We start from the raw sequence: 20,535 nt of genomic DNA, 5'->3' as shown, positions 1-20,535 counted from the left end.
GCCGCGCACCCGAGCCGGGGCCGATCCGTCAGGGAACGGCGCCTGCGCCTCGCCGAGGGCCGCTGCGCGCGCAGGGGCCGGGCCGGGCCGGGGCGGAAGCGGCGGGGCCGCGGGGTTAAAGCGCCGAGCAGCGCCGCCGCCGCTCCGGGCATCCCCGCCGCCGCTCCCGCCGCACATCCCGCCGCACAGCGCGCCGGCCATGGATGCGCGGGCCCGCGCCAAGCGCTACGAGAAGCTCGACTTCCTTGGGGAAGGGCAGGTGAGCGACCGCGGCGGGGGCCGCCCTCGGCCCTGAGGCTGCGGCAGCCCAGTTGGGCCCGGCCTGTGTCGCTGCCCGCCCGCGGCGGGAGGGAGACGCGGGGGGCACGGGGCGGTGCCCACCCCGCGCACGAGGAGGGCTCGGCGGCCTCTCCCTCGCGCAGTCTGTCAGGCCCTGCTCACGGCAGCATCTCTCTCTGTCCCCAGTTCGCCACCGTTTTTAAAGCCAAGGACAAGACGAACAACCGAATCGTTGCTATTAAGAAGGTAAGTGTCAGAATGTCTTCTCAGCGTGTCACAAAGTGTCTGGTTACTCTTGACCTACCTAACGACTTTTGGTTTTTTAACCAACTTGATGGGAAATGGCATGATACGCATTTTTATTTATAGAGAAGTTTGTTTAAATGATCTGGTTAACCTGTCTGTAATGCCCACCCACCCCAGAAGAGGGAGTGTCTTTGCTGTGTTTCTGAGTTTCTGAAGGGTTGCATGGTCTGTGAATTGAATTTCTAGTTATTTGTTAGGTTCATTCAACAAACAAACAAACCAACACACACATTACTAAACTGCAGACTTTACTGTACCTTGATAGTTTTTTGTTTTATTTTAAATCGTTTCTGTGGCAGTGTACAATTTCCTTCATTCCAGAATGTTATCCTTTATAAAGTTCCTTAAAATTTATAGAATCATAGAACTTGCTGAGTTGGAAGGGACCCGTCAACATCATCAAGTCCAGCTCTCATCGCTGTGCGGGACAATGCAAGAATCACACCATGTGCCTGAGGCAGTTGTCGAAACACCACTTGGTGCCATGGCTGCTTCCCTGGGAGGCTTGTTCCAGTGCCGAGCCCCTCTGGATGAGGAATCTTATCCTAGTATCCATCCTAAACTCCCCTGAATCAGCTTTGCGCTGTTACCTCAAGTCTTGTCATTTTTAGACAAATGTTTCCTGAATAATTGAATTAGCAGAGCCTTGTTTCTTGCAGCTTTGTCCGTTGAGGTTGGCCATCATCACATGTTGATTCCCTTTCTAATAATAAGTGTGAAGCAGCCTCTCTATATTCTTTCCATGTCACCTGACCCTGCTTCCATTGAGCATATGCCTTCCTTCTTTACCTTATATTCAAGAGGACATCCCTGTTCAGCCAAGTTGTCCTTCTGCCTCATCTGCTTGACTTGTGACATTTGGGAATTACATGCTCCAGTGCCCTTAGGAGGTGATGCTTAAAAAGTAGCCAGCACTGATGGACCCAGCACCTGCAAAAATGTTTTTCCAGGGGACTTTACTTACCAATTCCCTGAGTAGCCTGAAGTCTGCTCTCCTCATGTCCAGGGTTGAAGTTTTGCTGGCACTTTCCTACTGTTAACAGAGATTTTAAACTCAATGGCTTCATGATTGCTGTGGCCAGGATGGCCTCAGTTTCCACTTTGCTCATGAGATTCTCTCTGTTGACAAGCAGCAGATCCAAGAAGGCATCTTTTTGAGTTGGCTCCCGTAGGACCTTTTCCACAAAGTTGTCCAGGTTTTCAGGAATCTTCTGTCCCAGGCTGTATCTGTTGTGTGATGCTTCCAGTTGCTTTCTGGCAAGTTGAAGTCCCCCATAAGAGCAAGGGCAGTTGATTTGGAAGCATCCCTTAGTTCCTCAAAGCATAATCCATCAACTTCATCATCCTGGCTGGGAGGTGTGTAGCAAACTCCCACAATGACATCCACATTATTTGTCCCTTGTTTCCTACGCAGAGGCTCTCAACTGCACCATTGCCAGCTGTAAGCTTGGTACATTCCAGCCCTTCCATTACATATGATGCCACCCCTCTGCCTCTTTTGTCCTGTATGCATCTCCTGAGGAGCCTGCAGCTGCCCAACAGGGCACTCCAGTCTCAGGACTGATCCCACCAGGTTTCATTTAAGTCAATGATATCAAATCTGTGGGACTGAATCAAAGCTTTGAGCTCCTCTTGTTTGCTCCTCATGTATTGATAAACATTTCAGGTGTGTACTTTGTAGCCAACACCTCATGAAGCAGATCGAGGTAGCCCATTAGTGTTCATTTCCTCAAGTTTTGACACACTGTCCCACTGATTATCACTGGTGAGCCGGGTGTTTTCCTTTTCTCCCTTCCAAGCCAGTGTAAAGCTCTGCCAATGAGCCCTGCTAGCTTCTGTGCCAGAGCTCTTTTTCCACTCTGAGAAAGGTGCAACCCATCAAGTGTCAGTAGAACAGGAGTTCAAAAGTTAACTGTCAAAGAACCCAAAGTTTTTCTTGTGACACCAACCTCAGAGCCACATGGCAACCTGATGGATCTTCCTATTCCTATCAGTATTATTTCTTGATACCAGAAGGATCACTATTTGTGCTCCATATCCTTTTATTAATTGTCCTGGGGCCCTCAAGTCTCTTTTGAGTACCCTCAGTCCTTTATTTTTTACTGTGTTGCTGCCAACTTCAACAAACAATAATGAGTAGTAGTCAGAGGGCCTTACTAGACTTCAGAGTTTTCCAGTTATGTCCCTTATCCAGTATGATTGTTTTTTGATTAAATATGACAAAAATGATCTTGGCTCTCCAACATGCTTGTTTTCATACCAATGATGAAAATGCTTACATTGTCATAAAGTGTTTCACTTGTTACTATCTGAAGGAATTGCAGGAAGTTTTTATATTAAAAATGGGTCTTCAGCTGCTCTTTGTAAGGGATGAAAAATGCATGTTACAGTGGTTTCTTTATTTGAAGACTCAACAGCTTGAATTGTGTCAATAGTAAGCAATCTTGTTTAATGCACTAATTCCTTTAGCATTTCAATATTTGTCTTATATGGTTGCTGCTGGTAGAGGCTGTGGTGGAGAGCACTCTTTGTTTTATCAGAATATTTTCTTAACTTTTATCATCTGGAAATATCAATGGTAGGACTCTGGACTTAAAATTTCAAGTCATTAGATGATTGAGACAAAAGGACCTAGAGTCTGCCTGAGTTTACAGCCTATGCTAATTTTACTAGACTCACTCTAAGATAACTGTCAATTACTTAGCTCTCATTTCTCCCTAAGGAGAAGCTCATTTAGTGATGCAATAAATCTTTGTGGCTACAAAGTAGTTTATACTTGCATTATGTCTCTTTTTAGTGCCCTCATTGCTATTTTTTGTAAAAACAAATGCTGTAGAGATAGTTATTTTTTAAAGGGGAAATAACCTCCAGTTAAAACTAACCCAGCTGTAAAGTGCTTCGTTACTCTAAAACTAATTCTGTCTTAGAGGAGCAACATTAAAAAAATGTATTCCCCACCATCTTAATCTTGCTTAACATGAAATATTTATTTTCAGATTAAACTGGGGCATAGATCAGAAGCTAAAGATGGTGAGTTTTAAAACCAATTCATACTGTAGAAGCTGTGCTTTGTTTGCTTTGTTTTTCTGAATTGATACATTCATTTCCCATACCATTGGCTGAGAACATTGAGCTCAGTAAGGCTTAGTAGAGGTTTGCTTCACAAGCTGCAGGGACAACCAAAACCAGCCTAGATACCTGCATGCATGGTATATGTTTACATATGAGTATATAACTTCTCAATTTTAATGGAATTCAAACATGAATATAGCATAGAATATTAGTAATAATAACAACAGCACTGAGTTTAAAATACCTTTTTGTATCAATACATCTCTGTTCCTTAAGTATTTAAGATGAGTGAGAGTTTTTGTGTGTTTTCAGATGTTTCCTTTGTTCTATTTTTGTGATATGTTCAGAGGCAAAAGTGGATAAAAACAAGATCAAAACTCTTGTCTCTGTGTCCTGTTTTTTTCATGTTCAGCCCTATGGAGCATGTGCTCTGACCAGCCCTGTGCCTGTAGGTGTGGATATGGCAAATTGAAACTAAGTAATCTTGGTCTTATTGCCTGCCAGGTGCAGAATTTTATTTGTGTGCAGGCTGCTGTCCTTCAGGACTCTTTCATCCGGTTACCAGCTTTCCAGTGAAGAGTCTTTGCTATCAAATCTCCAGTTCTTTTCTTTTAAAGAGAAACTGATCACTCATCCCAGAGTCTCACAATTTGGCCAGCTACCTGAGAGTTGTGATCCACTTGGCCCTCAGTGGCCTCATGGCCCTTAGGGACAGTCATTACTTTTGGCCTCTACAGTGTCTAGCTGTAGATGAAAGATGTTATTCAAAATAATGATCATATCTGCTTTCCCTGTGTTATCTGATAACATGGCATGCTTTTTTGTTTTCATCTAAGACTGTGCCTACCCAAAGGCAGCCTTTGTTAATTTGATTCCAAAACATGTAATTAAAACAGGCAAAGCAGGAATGTAAAGTAATCCATGTAGCTTGACCCAAAACTTTGCTAGTCTTACCATTGAATCATATGACAGGTTTTAGAAGAGCACTGGTTTTCAGCTCATGTGCAGCTGCAACTTCCTGCATGATACACCACAGGAGTATTTGCTTGCGAGTTTTCATACAAGCCACACATTCTCGCATTTTTGAAGGAGGAATTGGTACCCTGCAGGAACCATGATTTGATACAGTGCCATCAGTGTGACTGCTGAAGGGCACCATTTGCTCCCTGTTGGACCCTGATTTTAACTCGATCAAATCTGCTTATGAGAAGATTCAAGCAAGAGTAAGCAGGTTTTGGTCACTCTCTCTTTTATGCCTTATATATGCTACAGCATGAATGTAGAAAAATGTGTGCCTTGCATAATTAGATAATGATATGTCAAAAAGAAAAGAGGTTTATTAATGAGTGTTGACAGTATGCCTCCCTCTGGAAGCGAGACGTGTTGAGGGACTGATTGCAAAATGAAACTTTTCTTTAGAATTAAAGGAAGTCTTCCAATACCCTGAAAAAGGTGATTTTTTTTTCCTACAACTTTCCCTTTTTGCCAAAATGTAGATGTGTTGCTTCATAATCTAAGCCTGATTACTATGGTGTGAAATGGAAGAAAGTGTATGCCCATTTTTATTTTGCAGCAATTTAGTTAGTTATGGCAATGTCTGTGTTACTTAGCAAATTGACTAGTGTTAAGAATGTAATTTGTAGTAGTAAATAGTCTGTGAGTAGCAGAACAACAGGTTTATTTGGAGCTTAATCCAGAGTTTTTATTTTGTTCTTTCATCTTCTTTTCTTCTTTCCATCAATGTAGGAATCAACAGGACTGCCCTCAGGGAGATAAAACTGTTACAGGAGCTAAGCCATCCAAATATTATTGGTGTAAGTAAAATAAATGCTAGTTCTAGAATCAGTCTACAAATACTTTCAGTAATTCAACAATTATTATGTCAATTATTTTGTGCCTATTTCAGTAACAAAGGCAAAGGTGGTTTTTTTTTAAATCCTTTCAGTTTTTTGCCTGGGCCTACATAGATGCTAATGGTGGAACAATTGTGAAAATGTAGATTGCTTGGTTTTGCAGCTCTGATAGAATTACTAATGAACACAGCGCTGAATTTACTTGATTGATTGCTTCATATGGAACTGGTGACAGTCAAAAAGCAGGCTTTTTAAAGCAATGGTAATGGGGAAGTCATGTGGCTTATTAGCGTGTATAAAATAGCAGGCTTATTTCAGCACATAGATATGATGTTTAAAATCTCTTTTGGAAGGAGTGAGACTGGTATCTTTTTAGTTTCAGTTACATTTTGGTATACTTACACCTACAGATACCCAACTGGAGGTAAAGACACTATAAAGTTAGATCATAGTGATAATTAGAAAGTGTCAATATGATCAAGTACATGAAATATGAATTTTCCATATACTTTTCAAACCATATTTCAAAAGTGGAAATATGGTTCTCCTCTGGATTGTGACCCTACTTTCAAAGTGGTGGCTTTAGCTATCAAGGTTAGAGAATATGCCGGGGGTGACAACTAAAATGGCAGAGGGATGGAGCATATTCTTTATGAAAAAATGAGGAATTCATCACTTTGGAGAGGGAAAAGCTGGTAATGGGGAGATCTGCAAAACCAAGGTGATAGGTGCTGTCCATGCAGGAATTATATTTCCAAACACCATTGTCCTAGAAATAAGAGATGTATTTAAAACCTATTGGAGCAGGAGTGGAGATGGTACCACTTCACTCAGTGTGTAATGAACTCATAGGATGTGTTGCCATGGGCCGTGTAGAAGCAAACTGCATCAACAGTTCAAAAAAGAGTTAGACAAATTTATGTTCAGGAGTTCCAGAAGCAGGTTCTAAAAACAAGAGATGGTGTTGTGCCCCTCTTAGTAGTCCCTACAAAACTTTTGTGGGTTTTAGGAGTGTAAGGGGCACAGTCACTGCTATTCTGAACTATTCAAACAAATACCGTGCAATTTGCCAATTTGTGTGGTTACCACACTGAGACTGAGGAATGAGCTGCACCAGTTGCACACATACCTTCCTCATCTTGAAGGAAGAACACCAGGCTAAATGATCTCTTGCTTTTGCTCAGTATCATGCTTGTGTTATCTCAAATTAGAAATTGATCGTATCATTACACAGCTTCATCCTAAGAAAGGGCTGTTTGGATGTCCTGAAAAGAGTTTTAGTTACCTCGGAAAGCTAGCTACAAAAATGAATACACATATAAAAATGTCTGAAGTTTCTAAGCCTAACACTTAAAATTTCTAAATACTGTATGCTTACAGGAAGGAGATACACAAAGCTGAATCCATGGGCAAACTTAGTCTTGTCTCAATAAAGGGTAGTTAGAACAGGAAAGTTTGGAAGACAAGGTTTGCATTACATTATCTGTTGTAGTTAACATGAAAAAGTTAATTCTTGCTCTTTTTTCCTATCTCCAGGAAGGAAGGGCAATCATGTGAAACGTTATTGCCATATTTAATGGGATTTTTTTTCTAGTTTGGAAACTGAGTTAAGAAGCTAAACTGAGTAAGAATTTTTGTGTTACAAGTCAAAGAACTTAAGCAAATTCTCAATAAGCTGAAAATCCACGTGCAGACTACAGTGGTGATGAATTTCAGAAAACTGGAAGAATCAGAGCCTGCTTAATCATAATGTATTTTGTTTTGCAGCTTATTGATGCTTTTGGACACAAGTCGAATATTAGTCTGGTGTTTGATTTTATGGAAACAGATTTAGAGGTAAGATTTTTAAAGACTTTATTTCAGTATCTTAAGATGGTTTATGAAAGTGCTGCTTTAACAGGTTTATATTTGCCCATATTTGAAAGGTGACTTTTATTATGTCAGTTGATTAAGATCACGTCTTAAAAGTAGCTTCAGTAATTTCAGTTTTTATGAGTTCTCATTTGATTAATTCCTTCTAAATACTTGTCTGCATGATCTTAAAGGAAGAAATTGTGTTTACTATGTTAGTTTTCTGGAACTCCAGTCAGACCTCTGGATCATGGCTTCTGGAATGCAGTTGATAAGCATAACACCAAACATGTTCACATAAGTGTGACACCAAAATATAGTAAGAGACAAGTTGGTAGTAAAATCACATGCACTTTATAAACATGTTTTCAAATGAAACAATGCTAGGTAATTGCAAATTGGTGCCTTCTAGAGATAGGCTTGCTGAAATTTAGGTGAATGCAAGTCTTGAAAAGGTTAGATCAGATTTTTGCTAATAGAGGTTAGTAATGAGTAGGCTTTTAGAGGATTCATTCTGTTTACATAGTAGTTCTGCAAAGTTTAGAGATGGAGATTGGTGTACAAAGAAAAATTAAGTACTCTTGAACTGCGTGATGTACATGTGTGCAGTCTTTAAATTGTACTGTGGTATCACTCAGGCTGCCACTGAGACTGCTGCATGTTGTGATTAAGCATATGCTGCATATATGAAATTTGTGCAGTCTTAGCTCTTCTGTAACTCAGCTTATGGAAGGCTATTACTGAGCAGGACGGTAGTATTAACAAACAAGCTTTGGGGTCTTTGCATAGAATTTTAATGTTAAAAATCAAAGAATGTAGAAAACTGAAGTAGATTTTTTTTTTTAAATACAATCAAGTGGCCACACCCTCTGGTCTTTTTGGAAATAGAAGACGAAGAGGAAACCACTGTATTTACAAAGATTAGTTACTTAGATTTCAAAGAGAAAGAAGGAATAAGTGGAAACATAATTTCTAGTATACTGTCACTTTTATAATTTGTATTTGTACATCTTTGTCCTGAAGTTTGGGTATCAACATGGAACTGAGATTAAATGCTGAACTTCTGTTTCCCACACATTTTTTCATTGTTGGGTTATGCAAAGTTCACATAAGCTATCTGGACTCCCCATTTCAATTCTGATCTCCTGAACTGACCTATTTTTCTGGAAAAGGGCTGAAATGGTAGAGAATATATGACTGCCAATCTGAAGCCTGTCTTAAAGGTGGAAATAACTTTTGAGCTCAAGAATGGAGATAAGGTTGTCTTGTGTGCTGAGCTTTACCATGACTTCAACACTTTGCAGGTTATTATAAAGGATACAAGTATTGTGTTGACGCAGTCTCACATCAAGGCATATATGCTGATGACACTTCAAGGATTAGAATATTTGCATCAGCATTGGATTCTACACAGGGTAAGCATGTACTAAATTGACAGCCTTCATCCTGCAACAGAAATCACATTGGGTGAATTTAGAGTCTAAAGCCTAATGAAGGTAGTTTTGGAATTTAGACAGTCTCATTCCATAAGCATTCATATTTGCTGTTTTGGAGAGATAATAGCAGTACCAGAAATGTTAAGATTTACTGATGTGGGTTATGACTTTGATACCTTTACAAAAGGTTCACCAGTTAGATGTGACTTTAATTATCAGTGTGAACTGTGTCTGCCTGGGATGGATTGGACTTTTTTCACAGCAGCTGAACTCTTGAGGCTTTCTCCTTTCTATCAGGCAGTGTCAAGGCTTTCTCTTTTTCTCACTCTGCCCTTGCCCTGATAAGTAGGCTTGGGGCAAGAAGTAAGGAGGAGACGCAGCTGGGGCAGCTGACGCAAGTTGTCCGTAGGGATGCTGCATGGCATATAATGTCTTGGTCAGTGGTAAAAACTGGGGTAGAGGAAAAAGGAGGAATTTTGGTTTCCAAGCTGGCTGCTGTTTGGAGACTATGTATCACTCTCCTTTTGGCGGGTGGTGAAGGATTTCCATGACCTTGCTTGTTTGCTTTGATTTTTAGTTCTTTCCTATTAAACAGCCTTTATACTGCTCCTAGAGTTTTCCTGCTTTTGATCTTCTCTCCTCTGTGCTGCTGAGGGTGGTGGGTGGGATGAGAATAAAAAGAGCAAATGGCTGTGTGGATACTTTTGGGTTGGGTACTGTTGGATTTACCTCTCTTGGCCTGAGGTCGGCCCACAGTATACTGTATTGAACGATGTGATTTCTGCGATTTCTGCCGTTATTTGAAGCATTGGCCAAGTCTTTTTATTATTCATTTGGCAGCTGTGCAGATAACAAAACTGCTGTACTTGCAGAAAATGTAAAACCTATCAGGAGGCTTTTTTAAACTCTGCAAGTTAAATGTGTTAATATTAAATTGGCCTGTCTCACTATGGTTTTCATATATGATGAAATACTTATATCCTGGGGGGGTTTAAATTTTTTTGCTCACAAGGTAGGTTTTAGGATAGAATCATATCTTTCATTTTACAACACTGTTATGACATGTCTGCCAGGAGATTCATTATATGTCTGTTTTTATCAATATTGGCAAATCTCATTATTTGTTTTCTATACTGACAGGATCTTAAACCAAATAACTTGTTGCTAGATGAAAATGGTGTTTTAAAATTGGCTGACTTTGGCTTGGCAAAATCTTTTGGAAGCCCAAACAGAGTTTATACACACCAGGTAGTCACAAGGTAAGACACTCTATTTTGTTTCTTACACAGAGATTGTTTAGTTACTTTATAGGTGTTTCTTGAAATATGTCAAATCAACATATTCAGAGTGGCATCTGCTCACGTGATGTGGCAAGAGCTGCATAAAAATACCACAAGGAAGCATTGTTTAACAAAGTCTCCATAAGAGCTGCTTGAGTATGCATCTGTGGGGGTGGTTCTTGTTATCTGTCAAAATTATACTCTTTTGAAATGTCTGGAAATAGTACATATCTGCTTAGAAGCCTGGATTTTGGAGCAAGACAGCTGCTACTTTCTGCTAATCACAAGAACCTAAAACCATTTTTGGAGCTATTCACATTACCTATTTTGAGACAAACACTTGAACCAATTTAAATATTTATAAGTGGTTTTTCTGGCATGCTTATTTAAGGTATGCTATAAAAAGTGGGGCTGCAAAATACGCAACATTTTGCTTTCTGACTGCTGGCGTGCTAAAACTATTCAGGCAAAGCTGGTTTAACACCTTTATTCAAAAGACAGAAATTCTACAATGTCAAATGCAGTGTCATTTCATTGAACTTGATTGTTCTTAGGCAGTGTGAATAGTTTTTTCAAAACAACAAGGCTCATTTTACATAAAAGTAGTCTCTGTACTTAGGTCTGTTGATACAGAAATTCTTTGGGGATGGGAGGAATTCTGTCTTGCTGTGATTCATTCAACATAAAATTTTAAAAAAATTTCAATTTACCTGCATGTTAAGAATTTTCTTCCTTGTGTGTCTGCTGTTCAATACTTGTAATCACGTCAGTTGAAACTGCAATTAATCTGTGGTTGTACAAGACCCTAGGGTGCCATGTGCACAAATTTATTCTTTTTTTTTTAAACAAAACAGTTTGTAGAATACAGCTCTTCAATGTCTGAAAAGTATATAGGTAGAAGTTAAATCGTTTTTTTAGCTTTTGCATTGCTACAGTATGTAGCATTTGACATGAGCAAAGCCAGGTTATTCTTCCAAAATGTGTTTTCTTTTCAGGTGGTACCGAGCCCCAGAACTATTGTTTGGGGCTAGAATGTATGGTGTTGGTGTTGATATGTGGGCTGTTGGTTGTATTTTAGCTGAATTGCTCCTCAGAGTAAGTATTCAAATGTAAGCATTTTGTATTTGTCCTTCTGTTCGCTATGGCTCTCTATGGGTTTTTTCTTCCCTGCTAAAATCAGGTGAACACAGGCCAGAAGAGATTTTCCAAAATCTTATTAACTGTAATGAAAGTGGCTTTTGGGATTGACTGAGGCTTCATAAACATCACAAGCACTGGAAGTCTTTAAACATCTGGGTTAAAAAGTTGCAACAAACTGTCCCAGTTTTGCTTTGGGAGAGGTCAAGTAGGTAACTTGCAGTCCACAAACATCTATTTCAGTTCACTACTGTTCTAGGAATGTAACATCACATGCATATACGTGCTTGGGCTGTCCCTTATACACTGTTCCTCAGTTATAATCACCAGTACCTTAATTGTGGTTTTATTGAAAATGAGTGGAGGAATAATGTTCTTCTAAAATGCAGTTAGTTTACAATACTGGAATGAAGCTGAGAAGGTTAACATCGGGATAATCCTATGGCAGTCCTCAGTGTGGTACACAAATGTAATGGTCCTTGAATATTTTCCACTGAAGTGGAATGTTTATTTTACAGCTCTTTGGAGAAGACATTAAAGTGTGAGGGGAGCAGTGGAGGGCTGGGCTACACAGCTGAAGGCATGAAGTAGCCTGCAGTACAATTTATCTTCCATGACTAAGTGACTTCTGTTTGGTTTCTGCACCTTTGAATGCTTTTGTGGCCATATCATAAAGAGACTTGTGTGTGAAAACACTTTGAAAGAAACCTTTTGCTTTGATTGGTCACACCAAATAGGTGTGCTGGTTGAATTTGACTGGCAGGTCAAATATGGAAATGTACAGTGGCTCTTCAAGCAGCACTGGTGATGGATACATAAATATGCATTAGACCTGCTAAATCTGAATGCATTTAAGCAAAGTTAGTAAGCCAATAATTTTTGAATTCAGTTGATTCTTTGTTTTGTCACAAAACACAAAGTGTATTATGGTTCAGTTTTTATCACTGTGATATTTTGAAATGTATGTGTCCTTTTTCAGAACAATGCAACTTCTGAGAGGTTTTTATGAAAGCAGTTTATATTCCAAGGGGCTTTAATGATGCCACAATATATTATGCTGTCTACTAGGGATATCCATTATGGTTTTTCTGTCCTAATTAATTAAACACGGCCCCTAATTCTTCATACATTTGCTTTGGTCACCAAATTTCTTTTTCCTTACATTGTGTGCCTGATATATGAGCTAGAAGTTGGACTGGGCAGATAGCCCCTTTTCAGTTTTTTGCTTTATTTAAATGACATGGGACACTGATCAGAGACAGTTTTCCATCCTAGTGGGTCTCTACTCTCCCTCATGTTTTCATTTAATTTCATAAGGCAAACTTGTGATTCACTTTAAATATATATAAAAGCTACCTTCTGAGAACAAGTGGTGAAAAGATCACCATGACCAACTGACTTTAGGCTGACAACTGAGATATAAAATCTTTTCTGTGTTTAGTAAATTTTACATTCATATGGTTGTGATTAAACATAGTCTTATGTTTAAGCTGTCTGCTGTCAAGTCAAGGATACCAAGGCTAGGTTCAGGAAACTTTCAGAATCTATTTGAGCATAAATAGAATGCCTCAAATATCGAGTGTACCTCTTTGTGGGGAGGTGGTATACAGGGGGCTTTTGCCTTGCAATTATGCAGTATCACTCAAAGCTTCTTTCTAAAATTGAAGTTCAGAAGCTAATTCAATCAAATGCCATGTACTTTTTCCAGGTTCCTTTTTTGCCTGGAGACTCTGATCTTGACCAGCTGACAAGGATATTTGAAACACTGGGCACTCCAACAGAAGAACAATGGCCTGTGAGTCATTTTGTTTAACAGACCGATACTGGTTTTACTTGATACTCTCTATTTTAGCTCTTGAAATTAAATGATTATACCAGAATACTTGAGTAGATTTTTCAGAAGGTAGCTAGCTGCTTCATCTCATGAAGCAGCTGAGATTTGTTGTTTCTCTCAGACCAAACCTCTGGTTAACAGTAACAGTATCAACGCTTCTTGATTCCCTTTCTATATGCGCAGTTTCAGATGGCTACTAGTGTGAGATTATTGTTGCTGCTTAACGTTTTTGAGGTGCTTGTTTAATTAGCATGCTTTAACCTGGAAGGCTTTAATCACTTTCAGAAGTAGGAACCATTTGCAGGGACCTAAGTTGGCCTTGGCAAATTATAGTTTGGGGATAGTACAAAACACAGACCAACAGCTTTAAGGATAAACAATTTGCCTCAATAATGATCCTGAAACAAATACAACCAGTACAATTTTCTCTGAGATGACAGCAAGTTAAGTAACACCAGGCCAAACTTACTGTCACATCACACAATGACCTACCTAACCATGATTATTAAACAGAGTGACAGGAAGCAGGACATAATGTCCGATGAGCTACTTGTACCAGTTCTGGACACAGGGAGTCCAAAATTCCCTGATCAGGATGTTGTCTTTTGTTACTGAGTTGTGGAAGTGGTCACTGGACTTGTTCACCTCTGCCTTCTCTCCATGCAGCTTTTCTTTATTGTAAGTGGTGCTGGAATGCTTTGGTATGTGATCATGAAATTGAGCCGTAGCCAAATGGAGAACTGCCCTGTGAGGCACTGCTAGGCCCCCACAATTCTGATATTTCTCGAGGGTTCTAAATGGAATGCATGAAGGTTTTTGCAATGACATTTCTGCTTCCTGTGGAGAGGAAAATTTAAGATACTAGTGGGGAAAAGAGGGAATAGGAGATTGGTTAACGCAACAAAGATGACATAATTCCCAAGTTCATTTCCAAATGTGTACATTTTAATAATTGCAGCCTTTACTATCAAGATTATAACTGATTGAACACATATTTGACTTTGTTTTAATATTTTACTTTACTTGGACAAACTTGAAGTGTGACAGCTAAGGCTTTAAATACTTAAGACACTATAAAATCATTATGTTTGTGTAATTGTCTGTTACAATTGTCTGTGTAATTTTTATGCTAGAATGTGAACACAATGGGGTTGATTTCATACCTAGAGGACAAAAAAGTATGCAGTTAATTTTTTGTCTAACTGCTTGGTGCATATTTTCCTTCCCTCCTCCCATTGTCCATATAAAGTTTCAATTGTGCTTTTAAAATCAAAATGCACACGATGTTCAGATAATGTTTATTAATGTAGATAAGGTGAAGACTGACTCTTTTGTAAATATTTTCCCTCTTGCCATGTCAGCTCACTAAAGGAGGTTTTATTTCATTTGTCTGACCCAGTCCAAAATTCTTTCCTACTTCCTTTAGCAGTTTTTCCTTTTGGACTGGTCACAACTAAGGCAAGGGAAGGACAGATCATGTGGGATAGCTGTTTCACACTGTAACAGTTACTTAAAAAAGAGCTTTTATGACCTTCTATACCTCTAGTTATTTTATTTCAGTGACCAAGTATTAGCAATGTGTTTTGAAAGATAAGTTGCTTCTGGTGAAAAAGCCATATGCAGTTCACTTTCTGTGAAAAGCTGAACTCTTTCTAGGGGAAAAACATATATTCCATTTTTGGTCTTTGTAGGGGATGACAAGTCTTCCAGATTATGTCACATTTAAGCCATTCCCTGGAATGCCACTTCAGCATATCTTCAGTGCAGCTGGTGATGATCTGCTCAGTCTTCTTCAAGGCTTATTCACATTTAATCCTTCCACTAGAGTAACAGCTACTCAGGTATAGTACACTTGGGTTATCTCCTAATGTTCATTAAACCACTGTTAATATCAGGTAAATGTTTTTTTAAGCCAGTTAGCCATGTTTGAAATGAAGCATGACATGAATTACAAGAAACATAATCCCAGTGTTTTATAGAAAGAACTGTGAAAGGCATGGATAGTACTAAGTGGTCATCTCCATTCCCAGTGTGGAGTCAAGGTAGAGAACTAAAATGTGTATGAGCCATGACCTTCCAACAGTCATATTTGACATGCTGAATTCAGTCACCTAAAACTTAACCTTTAAGTCTTAACATAGCATATCTTATTCCCTGGGTTTGGAAGATTTTTCTCCTCACTTCATCCTGTCTCTTCTGCAATGTATTTTAAACTTTTATGGTACTTCTTAAACATAAAATTCTGTGGTGATCAAACCATCATTCTTATCTAATTATCCTTTTGTGTGTAACTTTAAATTTTACTACTTCGTGATAGGGAGAAATGGAGGACTTGGAAGAAAAATCTTGCAGAATGTTCTAGTTTGCAATACTAATTTCTGTGATGAGGCGCATACACCAGTTGGCAGTTAAAAGTGTATCTCTATCACTTTACACTGATAGGGAAGCATGCAAGAAACCACTTTCCCCTTTGAGCCAGGACTCCCTCACTGCTGCTTAGATTTGAATCCATGAGATCAGCGCATGTGTTATGTATCTTTTTACTAGAAGACTTTTCCAGAGCACATTCAGGCTGTTTTGGCCACCATTTTAAGAACATTCACTGTAAGTTTCCAGATAATTAGTTCTGCTATGCTTGAGACATTTCTGTGATAGTTCAAAAGTATGTAGTCATTTTTCAGGTCATATTATAAGATAGTGACTTGAATATGTTACTTTTCTAGTCTAAACTTTATAGCTGACATTGAATATCAGGTAACTGGCACAAGAAATGATTACCTAAGAGACAGCTACTTTTTTTTAATCACACTTCATGGTTCCAAAAATTTAAAGTAAGGTATGTAATTCTGCTACATGAACCCAATCTTGCTAACTAGTGTTTGTCTTCTGCTCTAATACAAGTGATTTCTTTCTCACAATTTACAGGGTAGAAACAGCACAGTTAGAGAAGTATGGGGGAAAGACCCATCTTAAAAACTAACAAAACAGCTAGTGTCTAGATTGTGAATCTGATGAAGACTTCAAAAATGTTCCCTTAATTTTTCATTATTCCTACTTAGTTTTATATTGTCATCTTATCTGATCTGTCTATTCAGAATGTAAGCTCTTCAGAGCTAGAAGCCACTTATACAAGACTTCTTACAAAATAATCTAGTTTTGTCAGGATGTCTGAATACTGGTTAAAAATAGGAGTGTACAATTATCTCTTGCTTTACAGATCCATGTGGGGTGGATAGTAATTGCAAACAAAACCTTTATTTGCCCTGAGGCCACTCTGTAGTATAAAAGTGTTCAAGTAGTTTTTAAGGCCCAATTAAAAGTGCTTGGTTTCACTATAACCTCTTTATAAATTACACTTCATACTAATTACTTGTTTATTTTTCTTCGATTATCATTAAGGCATTGAAACAGAAGTATTTCAGTAACCGACCAGGACCCACTCCAGGAAATCAGCTTCCAAGACCCAACTGTCCTGCTGAAGCGGCAAAGGAGCCACAAAATGCACTTTTAAATTTAAAAAGGAAAAGAACAGATGGAATAGATCAAGGTAACTTTGTAATATGTCACCAATTTTAAATAGGAGCTACATGTTCAGAGAGAATGGGATGCTTCCAGTGTTTTAGAAAAAAAACTCTCTAAATGAACTAATTCCCTGAGCACTGGCTGAAGCCCTTTAATGATATATGGTTTGAGGTCAGAATTACTTAGCCCTGTGTTCTAACAGAATTAGCACAAAAAAGGCTCTTCAATGATGCTTAGGAATCTATTAGAAGAAATAACCCTATTCCATTAATTCTGAAATGGAGAGTGGTACTCCCCAGTAAATTATAGGCTATTATGATGAACCTTTTTTTTTTCCCTGAGACCTCTTACTCAGGTGGAAGTAATTTAACTTCACACCACTTAAGAAAAGAGAGAGAGTCTGAAACATAGCATGATATTCTGTGAAATGACAGGCTGGAGAGGGTAGATCAGATTCAGAGGAGAGATTTTTGCTCACTCTGTTTTAAGGTAAGGAGGTTAACTTTTAAGACCACTCTGGGTCAGGAACATTAAGCTCACCTTCAGTCTTCTCCGGACAGTAGGATGTATTTAATACCTTTGTGGCAACACAAGTTCTCAGGACTCAAGACTGTATCTGACACTAAATTACTCAGGCCTTCTATTAGGGAGGCAAATACTATTTTTAAACTTGAGTTGGTCTTCTTAGCATCTGGAATATGCTAGATAGCAGCTGTCAGGTTATCATCAGCTTTTTGTTATTGCCAGTATGAGACTCAGTTTTAATATGAGTGATTTTTTTTTTGAATGGAGCTACTTTGATAAAAGTGTATTTCCTCTTGAGTTCAGAGAGAAATCTCCCTTATTAGGGTTCAGCTTGCTTTTTAGGCACTTTGAATTGTTGTTTCTATGTCTTCATCAAATTAGAAGTAAAATACATTAGGTTCACTACTTTGAGTTTTCAATCTCAAAAAAAAAAGTTATCAGCTGACTACTTGCACATTGTTTGCAAAACCATGGGTGTTCTGGCATGTGGGGACTTGTCAAGTTACAATAGCATAGACAATTAATTCAAGCATTTTAGGTCATTTTCCAAAGATCATGTGAGGGTTTGTGATAAGTGTTTGGGGGTATACACCCTAAAATACACCTGTTAACTAAAGGACAGGAAAAAGAGAGAAATGCTTGCTTGATTTCTGTGACTTAATGATTTGAATTTGTGCATTTGACAATGAGCAGAGTTTCCAGAGCTCTATCAAGCTAGAACAATTGTTGCTTTAACATGTTTCCATGCTTCTGTGTAAATGCTAGGAGTTTTGAGATTGGCTAGAAATGAGACGGTAAAGAAGTTAGCATTACTTATTGAGACCTTTGAGTATTGGTATAAAAAGCAATTATAATTTCTACCAACTGGAAATGGAGACATGATGTATTTTCTAATGTGGATTTTCATTCATGTTACTGCCTTAGATGGGCTGACAGATCCAGAAGGTTTCAAAAGTAGTTCCTCTAGTGCCAACAAATCTTAAAGGAGACAGCCAATGATAGAGCTAGCAAATCTGCTGCCCTGGATTCCATTTGCTCTTCCTACATAGCATTACCATCTAAATTTAAAATCTGAATAGTAATTTGGAAGAATAATCCTCCAGTCTTGATTTAAATAAAAATTTGAAGGACAACATTGCTGTCAGGGGTGGAAATGTGCAAATGTAATTTCCAAGAAAAATAAGTTGCATTCCATGAAATTCTTAGAATGCCCTTGCATCCTACAGAGCACATTTCTTTCCCCTAGCCCTGTTGAGTTAGTACTCCAGAACATGGCAGAATAAACGGAGTGCTTGCTGATCGGTATCCTCTTTGAAATTACTGGCACTAGGAGCTGACTCTTGGGATAAAGATTCATGCCATTGCCATATGTGCTGCTTTTCCACAAGAACAAACCCCTGTAGCCTGTGGGGTGTGTTCACCAAATCTAAATACTTCTCAGAAAACAGCCTCTATTCTCAGAGGAAAACTACCACTAGATGGATGACTGCCTGAGAAAAGTGTGAAACATACGTGCTTTGTATCTGCTGCTATCACTTACTTCTGATCAGTGAGGTTTTGGGAGACACTGATTCTATGATGACATAACTGCCCATCTCCTCTCTGTCACTTAACCAGAAGCAGCACTGCTTCCCCAGAACACCTATTTCTAGTCCTATTAATATGCAATACTACAGAGCTGTAGCTACACAAAACAGGGATTATAAAGGATGATGCACTGAAGTTTTTCTATGTAGATTAAGCATAAGGAATCTGATATCAAAGCTATTGGTTTTGAAAAAAAACAAAAACACTCCATATATAAGATTAAGAATTTGTCCTAGATTTGACAGCACATAAGAAAAATCCTTTAGAGTATGTGTGTGGTGGGACAAGTTTAAGCCTTAGAACAGCTTGCTTTTCTTGGGTTTCAAAGTAGAATTAAGTGGTTAGCTTTGCATATCAACAGTTAGATTTTTATATGAACAAAGAGAAATATTTACATGTATCCTAAATGCAATTAAAACTTATTTACAGAATTTATGACTTTTGGAATATACATACTGCTTCAAGTGAACTTTGATTCTGGCACTCTCTCATGGATTTGTTAGAAAATGTCATCATGTCATCACTGTCATAAGCAGCATTCAACAGTTAAGAGTAGGAGGGGGACTTGAGGAGGAGGCTGGACCTCTATACTTTGTTAACAATGTGATTTACACTTTTCAGGATTACCAAAAAAACTGATTTTTTGATTGCTGTGGATGATGAGTGAAAATGCCCTGAGTCCCAGCCATTGATAAAACACTGTAATCGTCGCTGGATGGTTATTTTTCAGTATTTTAATATATAAAATATGAACTTATTATTTCCTTATGGACAGAGAACTTTTATTAACCCTTCATTTTACAATAAAATCATTATTGAGAAAAAAAGATTATCTGGTTTGCTGTCTTGTCCTTCTAGAGTCATGCTCTGAGACAATAACTGTCAAAACTGCTTGCAGGCTACAGGTGTACACAGAGTAATTTTGCAGAACCTCTGTGCTGAATCACGTGCTGTTCTGCACACATATGTATCCTAAGGGGGAAAACTACAAATAACATTTTCTTCTCACATGCAGCTTAGATGAACATATGACTGTCTTCTAGACCTATAATAAAAGTGTATCCCTGTGAGGAAAGGGTAGGATATGTTTTTGTTTCAGTTAGTAGGCTCAAGTATTAACAAATGAGTTTGCATACGCTCTCTCAGCAGTCACGCATTCAGACTTCTGCAAAGACACATCCACTGACTTGAAAACAGTGTGAAGTGCAGATTTAATGTGAATTGTTTGGAGGGTTTTTTTTTTCCTATTCCATTGTTGCAGGAGAAGTTATGTGAGGAAAATATACAAATACTGTTTCCTTCAAAGCATTGAAGATTGCAGTGAGAGACAGAGGAGGGAGATCCAGCTGGGGAAATTGCACTACACTAGTTCTCGTGTCAGCCTGTGTCTGTAGGACAATCTGCAGTGCAGACACTGGACTCAGCTTTGCCTGAATTCAAGAGGTAGCAAAGTTTCTATTAGGTAACTAGACTTCTGCAGTGGAGAGAACCAAGCTTACACACGCTGGTGCTGCATCTTAACTGTGTGCCCGCCTGCTGTTGTACAGTGGATCTCAGGGATACCTGCTGAGCCATTGTCATCTTTCTGCCTTGGAACCACATTCAGCATTCTCTTTTCTAATTTTGTGGTGAGTATACTAGTGCAAGACTTTGAGGCTTGTAGAGGAACAGCAACCATCATCTTGCTTATGTGTTCCTTCATTTTGCTGCTACTTGAGCTGCTAATGTAAAGTATTAGGCCTTGTAAGGAAGAAGAGTTGGTATTTTCCCTGTAGCCTACTGTGTTCTCTATTGGTTGTTGGCAGTTGAAAAGTAAACAGATTTCCTAGGATGGGTAATTGAGAGTGTAGAGA

The 20,535-nt window shown here is 38.7% G+C and overlaps 1 protein-coding gene across 1 annotated transcript; it reads left to right on the top strand.

The window, feature by feature from the left end:
• The first annotated feature begins 104 nt into the window (after positions 1–104).
• Positions 105–19,512, top strand: CDK7 (cyclin dependent kinase 7). Its single transcript, XM_066569616.1, has 12 exons — positions 105–259; positions 466–525; positions 3,582–3,615; positions 5,404–5,471; positions 7,278–7,346; positions 8,666–8,776; positions 9,938–10,056; positions 11,073–11,172; positions 12,923–13,009; positions 14,740–14,889; positions 16,448–16,595; positions 19,304–19,512. Exons 1-12 carry the CDS (start codon positions 200–202, stop codon positions 19,327–19,329), a joined length of 1,032 nt encoding a protein of 343 aa, XP_066425713.1. The 5' UTR covers positions 105–199; the 3' UTR covers positions 19,330–19,512.
• Positions 19,513–20,535: the final 1,023 nt, after the last annotated feature.

Source organism: Molothrus aeneus, chromosome Z, assembly GCF_037042795.1.
Source record: "Molothrus aeneus isolate 106 chromosome Z, BPBGC_Maene_1.0, whole genome shotgun sequence".
NCBI classification, from domain to species: domain Eukaryota; kingdom Metazoa; phylum Chordata; class Aves; order Passeriformes; family Icteridae; genus Molothrus; species Molothrus aeneus.
This window is presented reverse-complemented; position numbering and strand designations above follow the sequence as displayed.

Coding starts and splice junctions, on each gene's coding strand:
- CDK7 (XM_066569616.1), top strand. CDS start 200: ATGGATGCGCGGGCCCGCGCCAAGCGCTACGAGAAGCTCGACTTCCTT. Junction 7,347..8,665: donor TTATGGAAACAGATTTAGAG/GTAAGATTTTTA, acceptor AACACTTTGCAG/GTTATTATAAAGGATACAAG. Junction 13,010..14,739: donor CAACAGAAGAACAATGGCCT/GTGAGTCATTTT, acceptor TGGTCTTTGTAG/GGGATGACAAGTCTTCCAGA.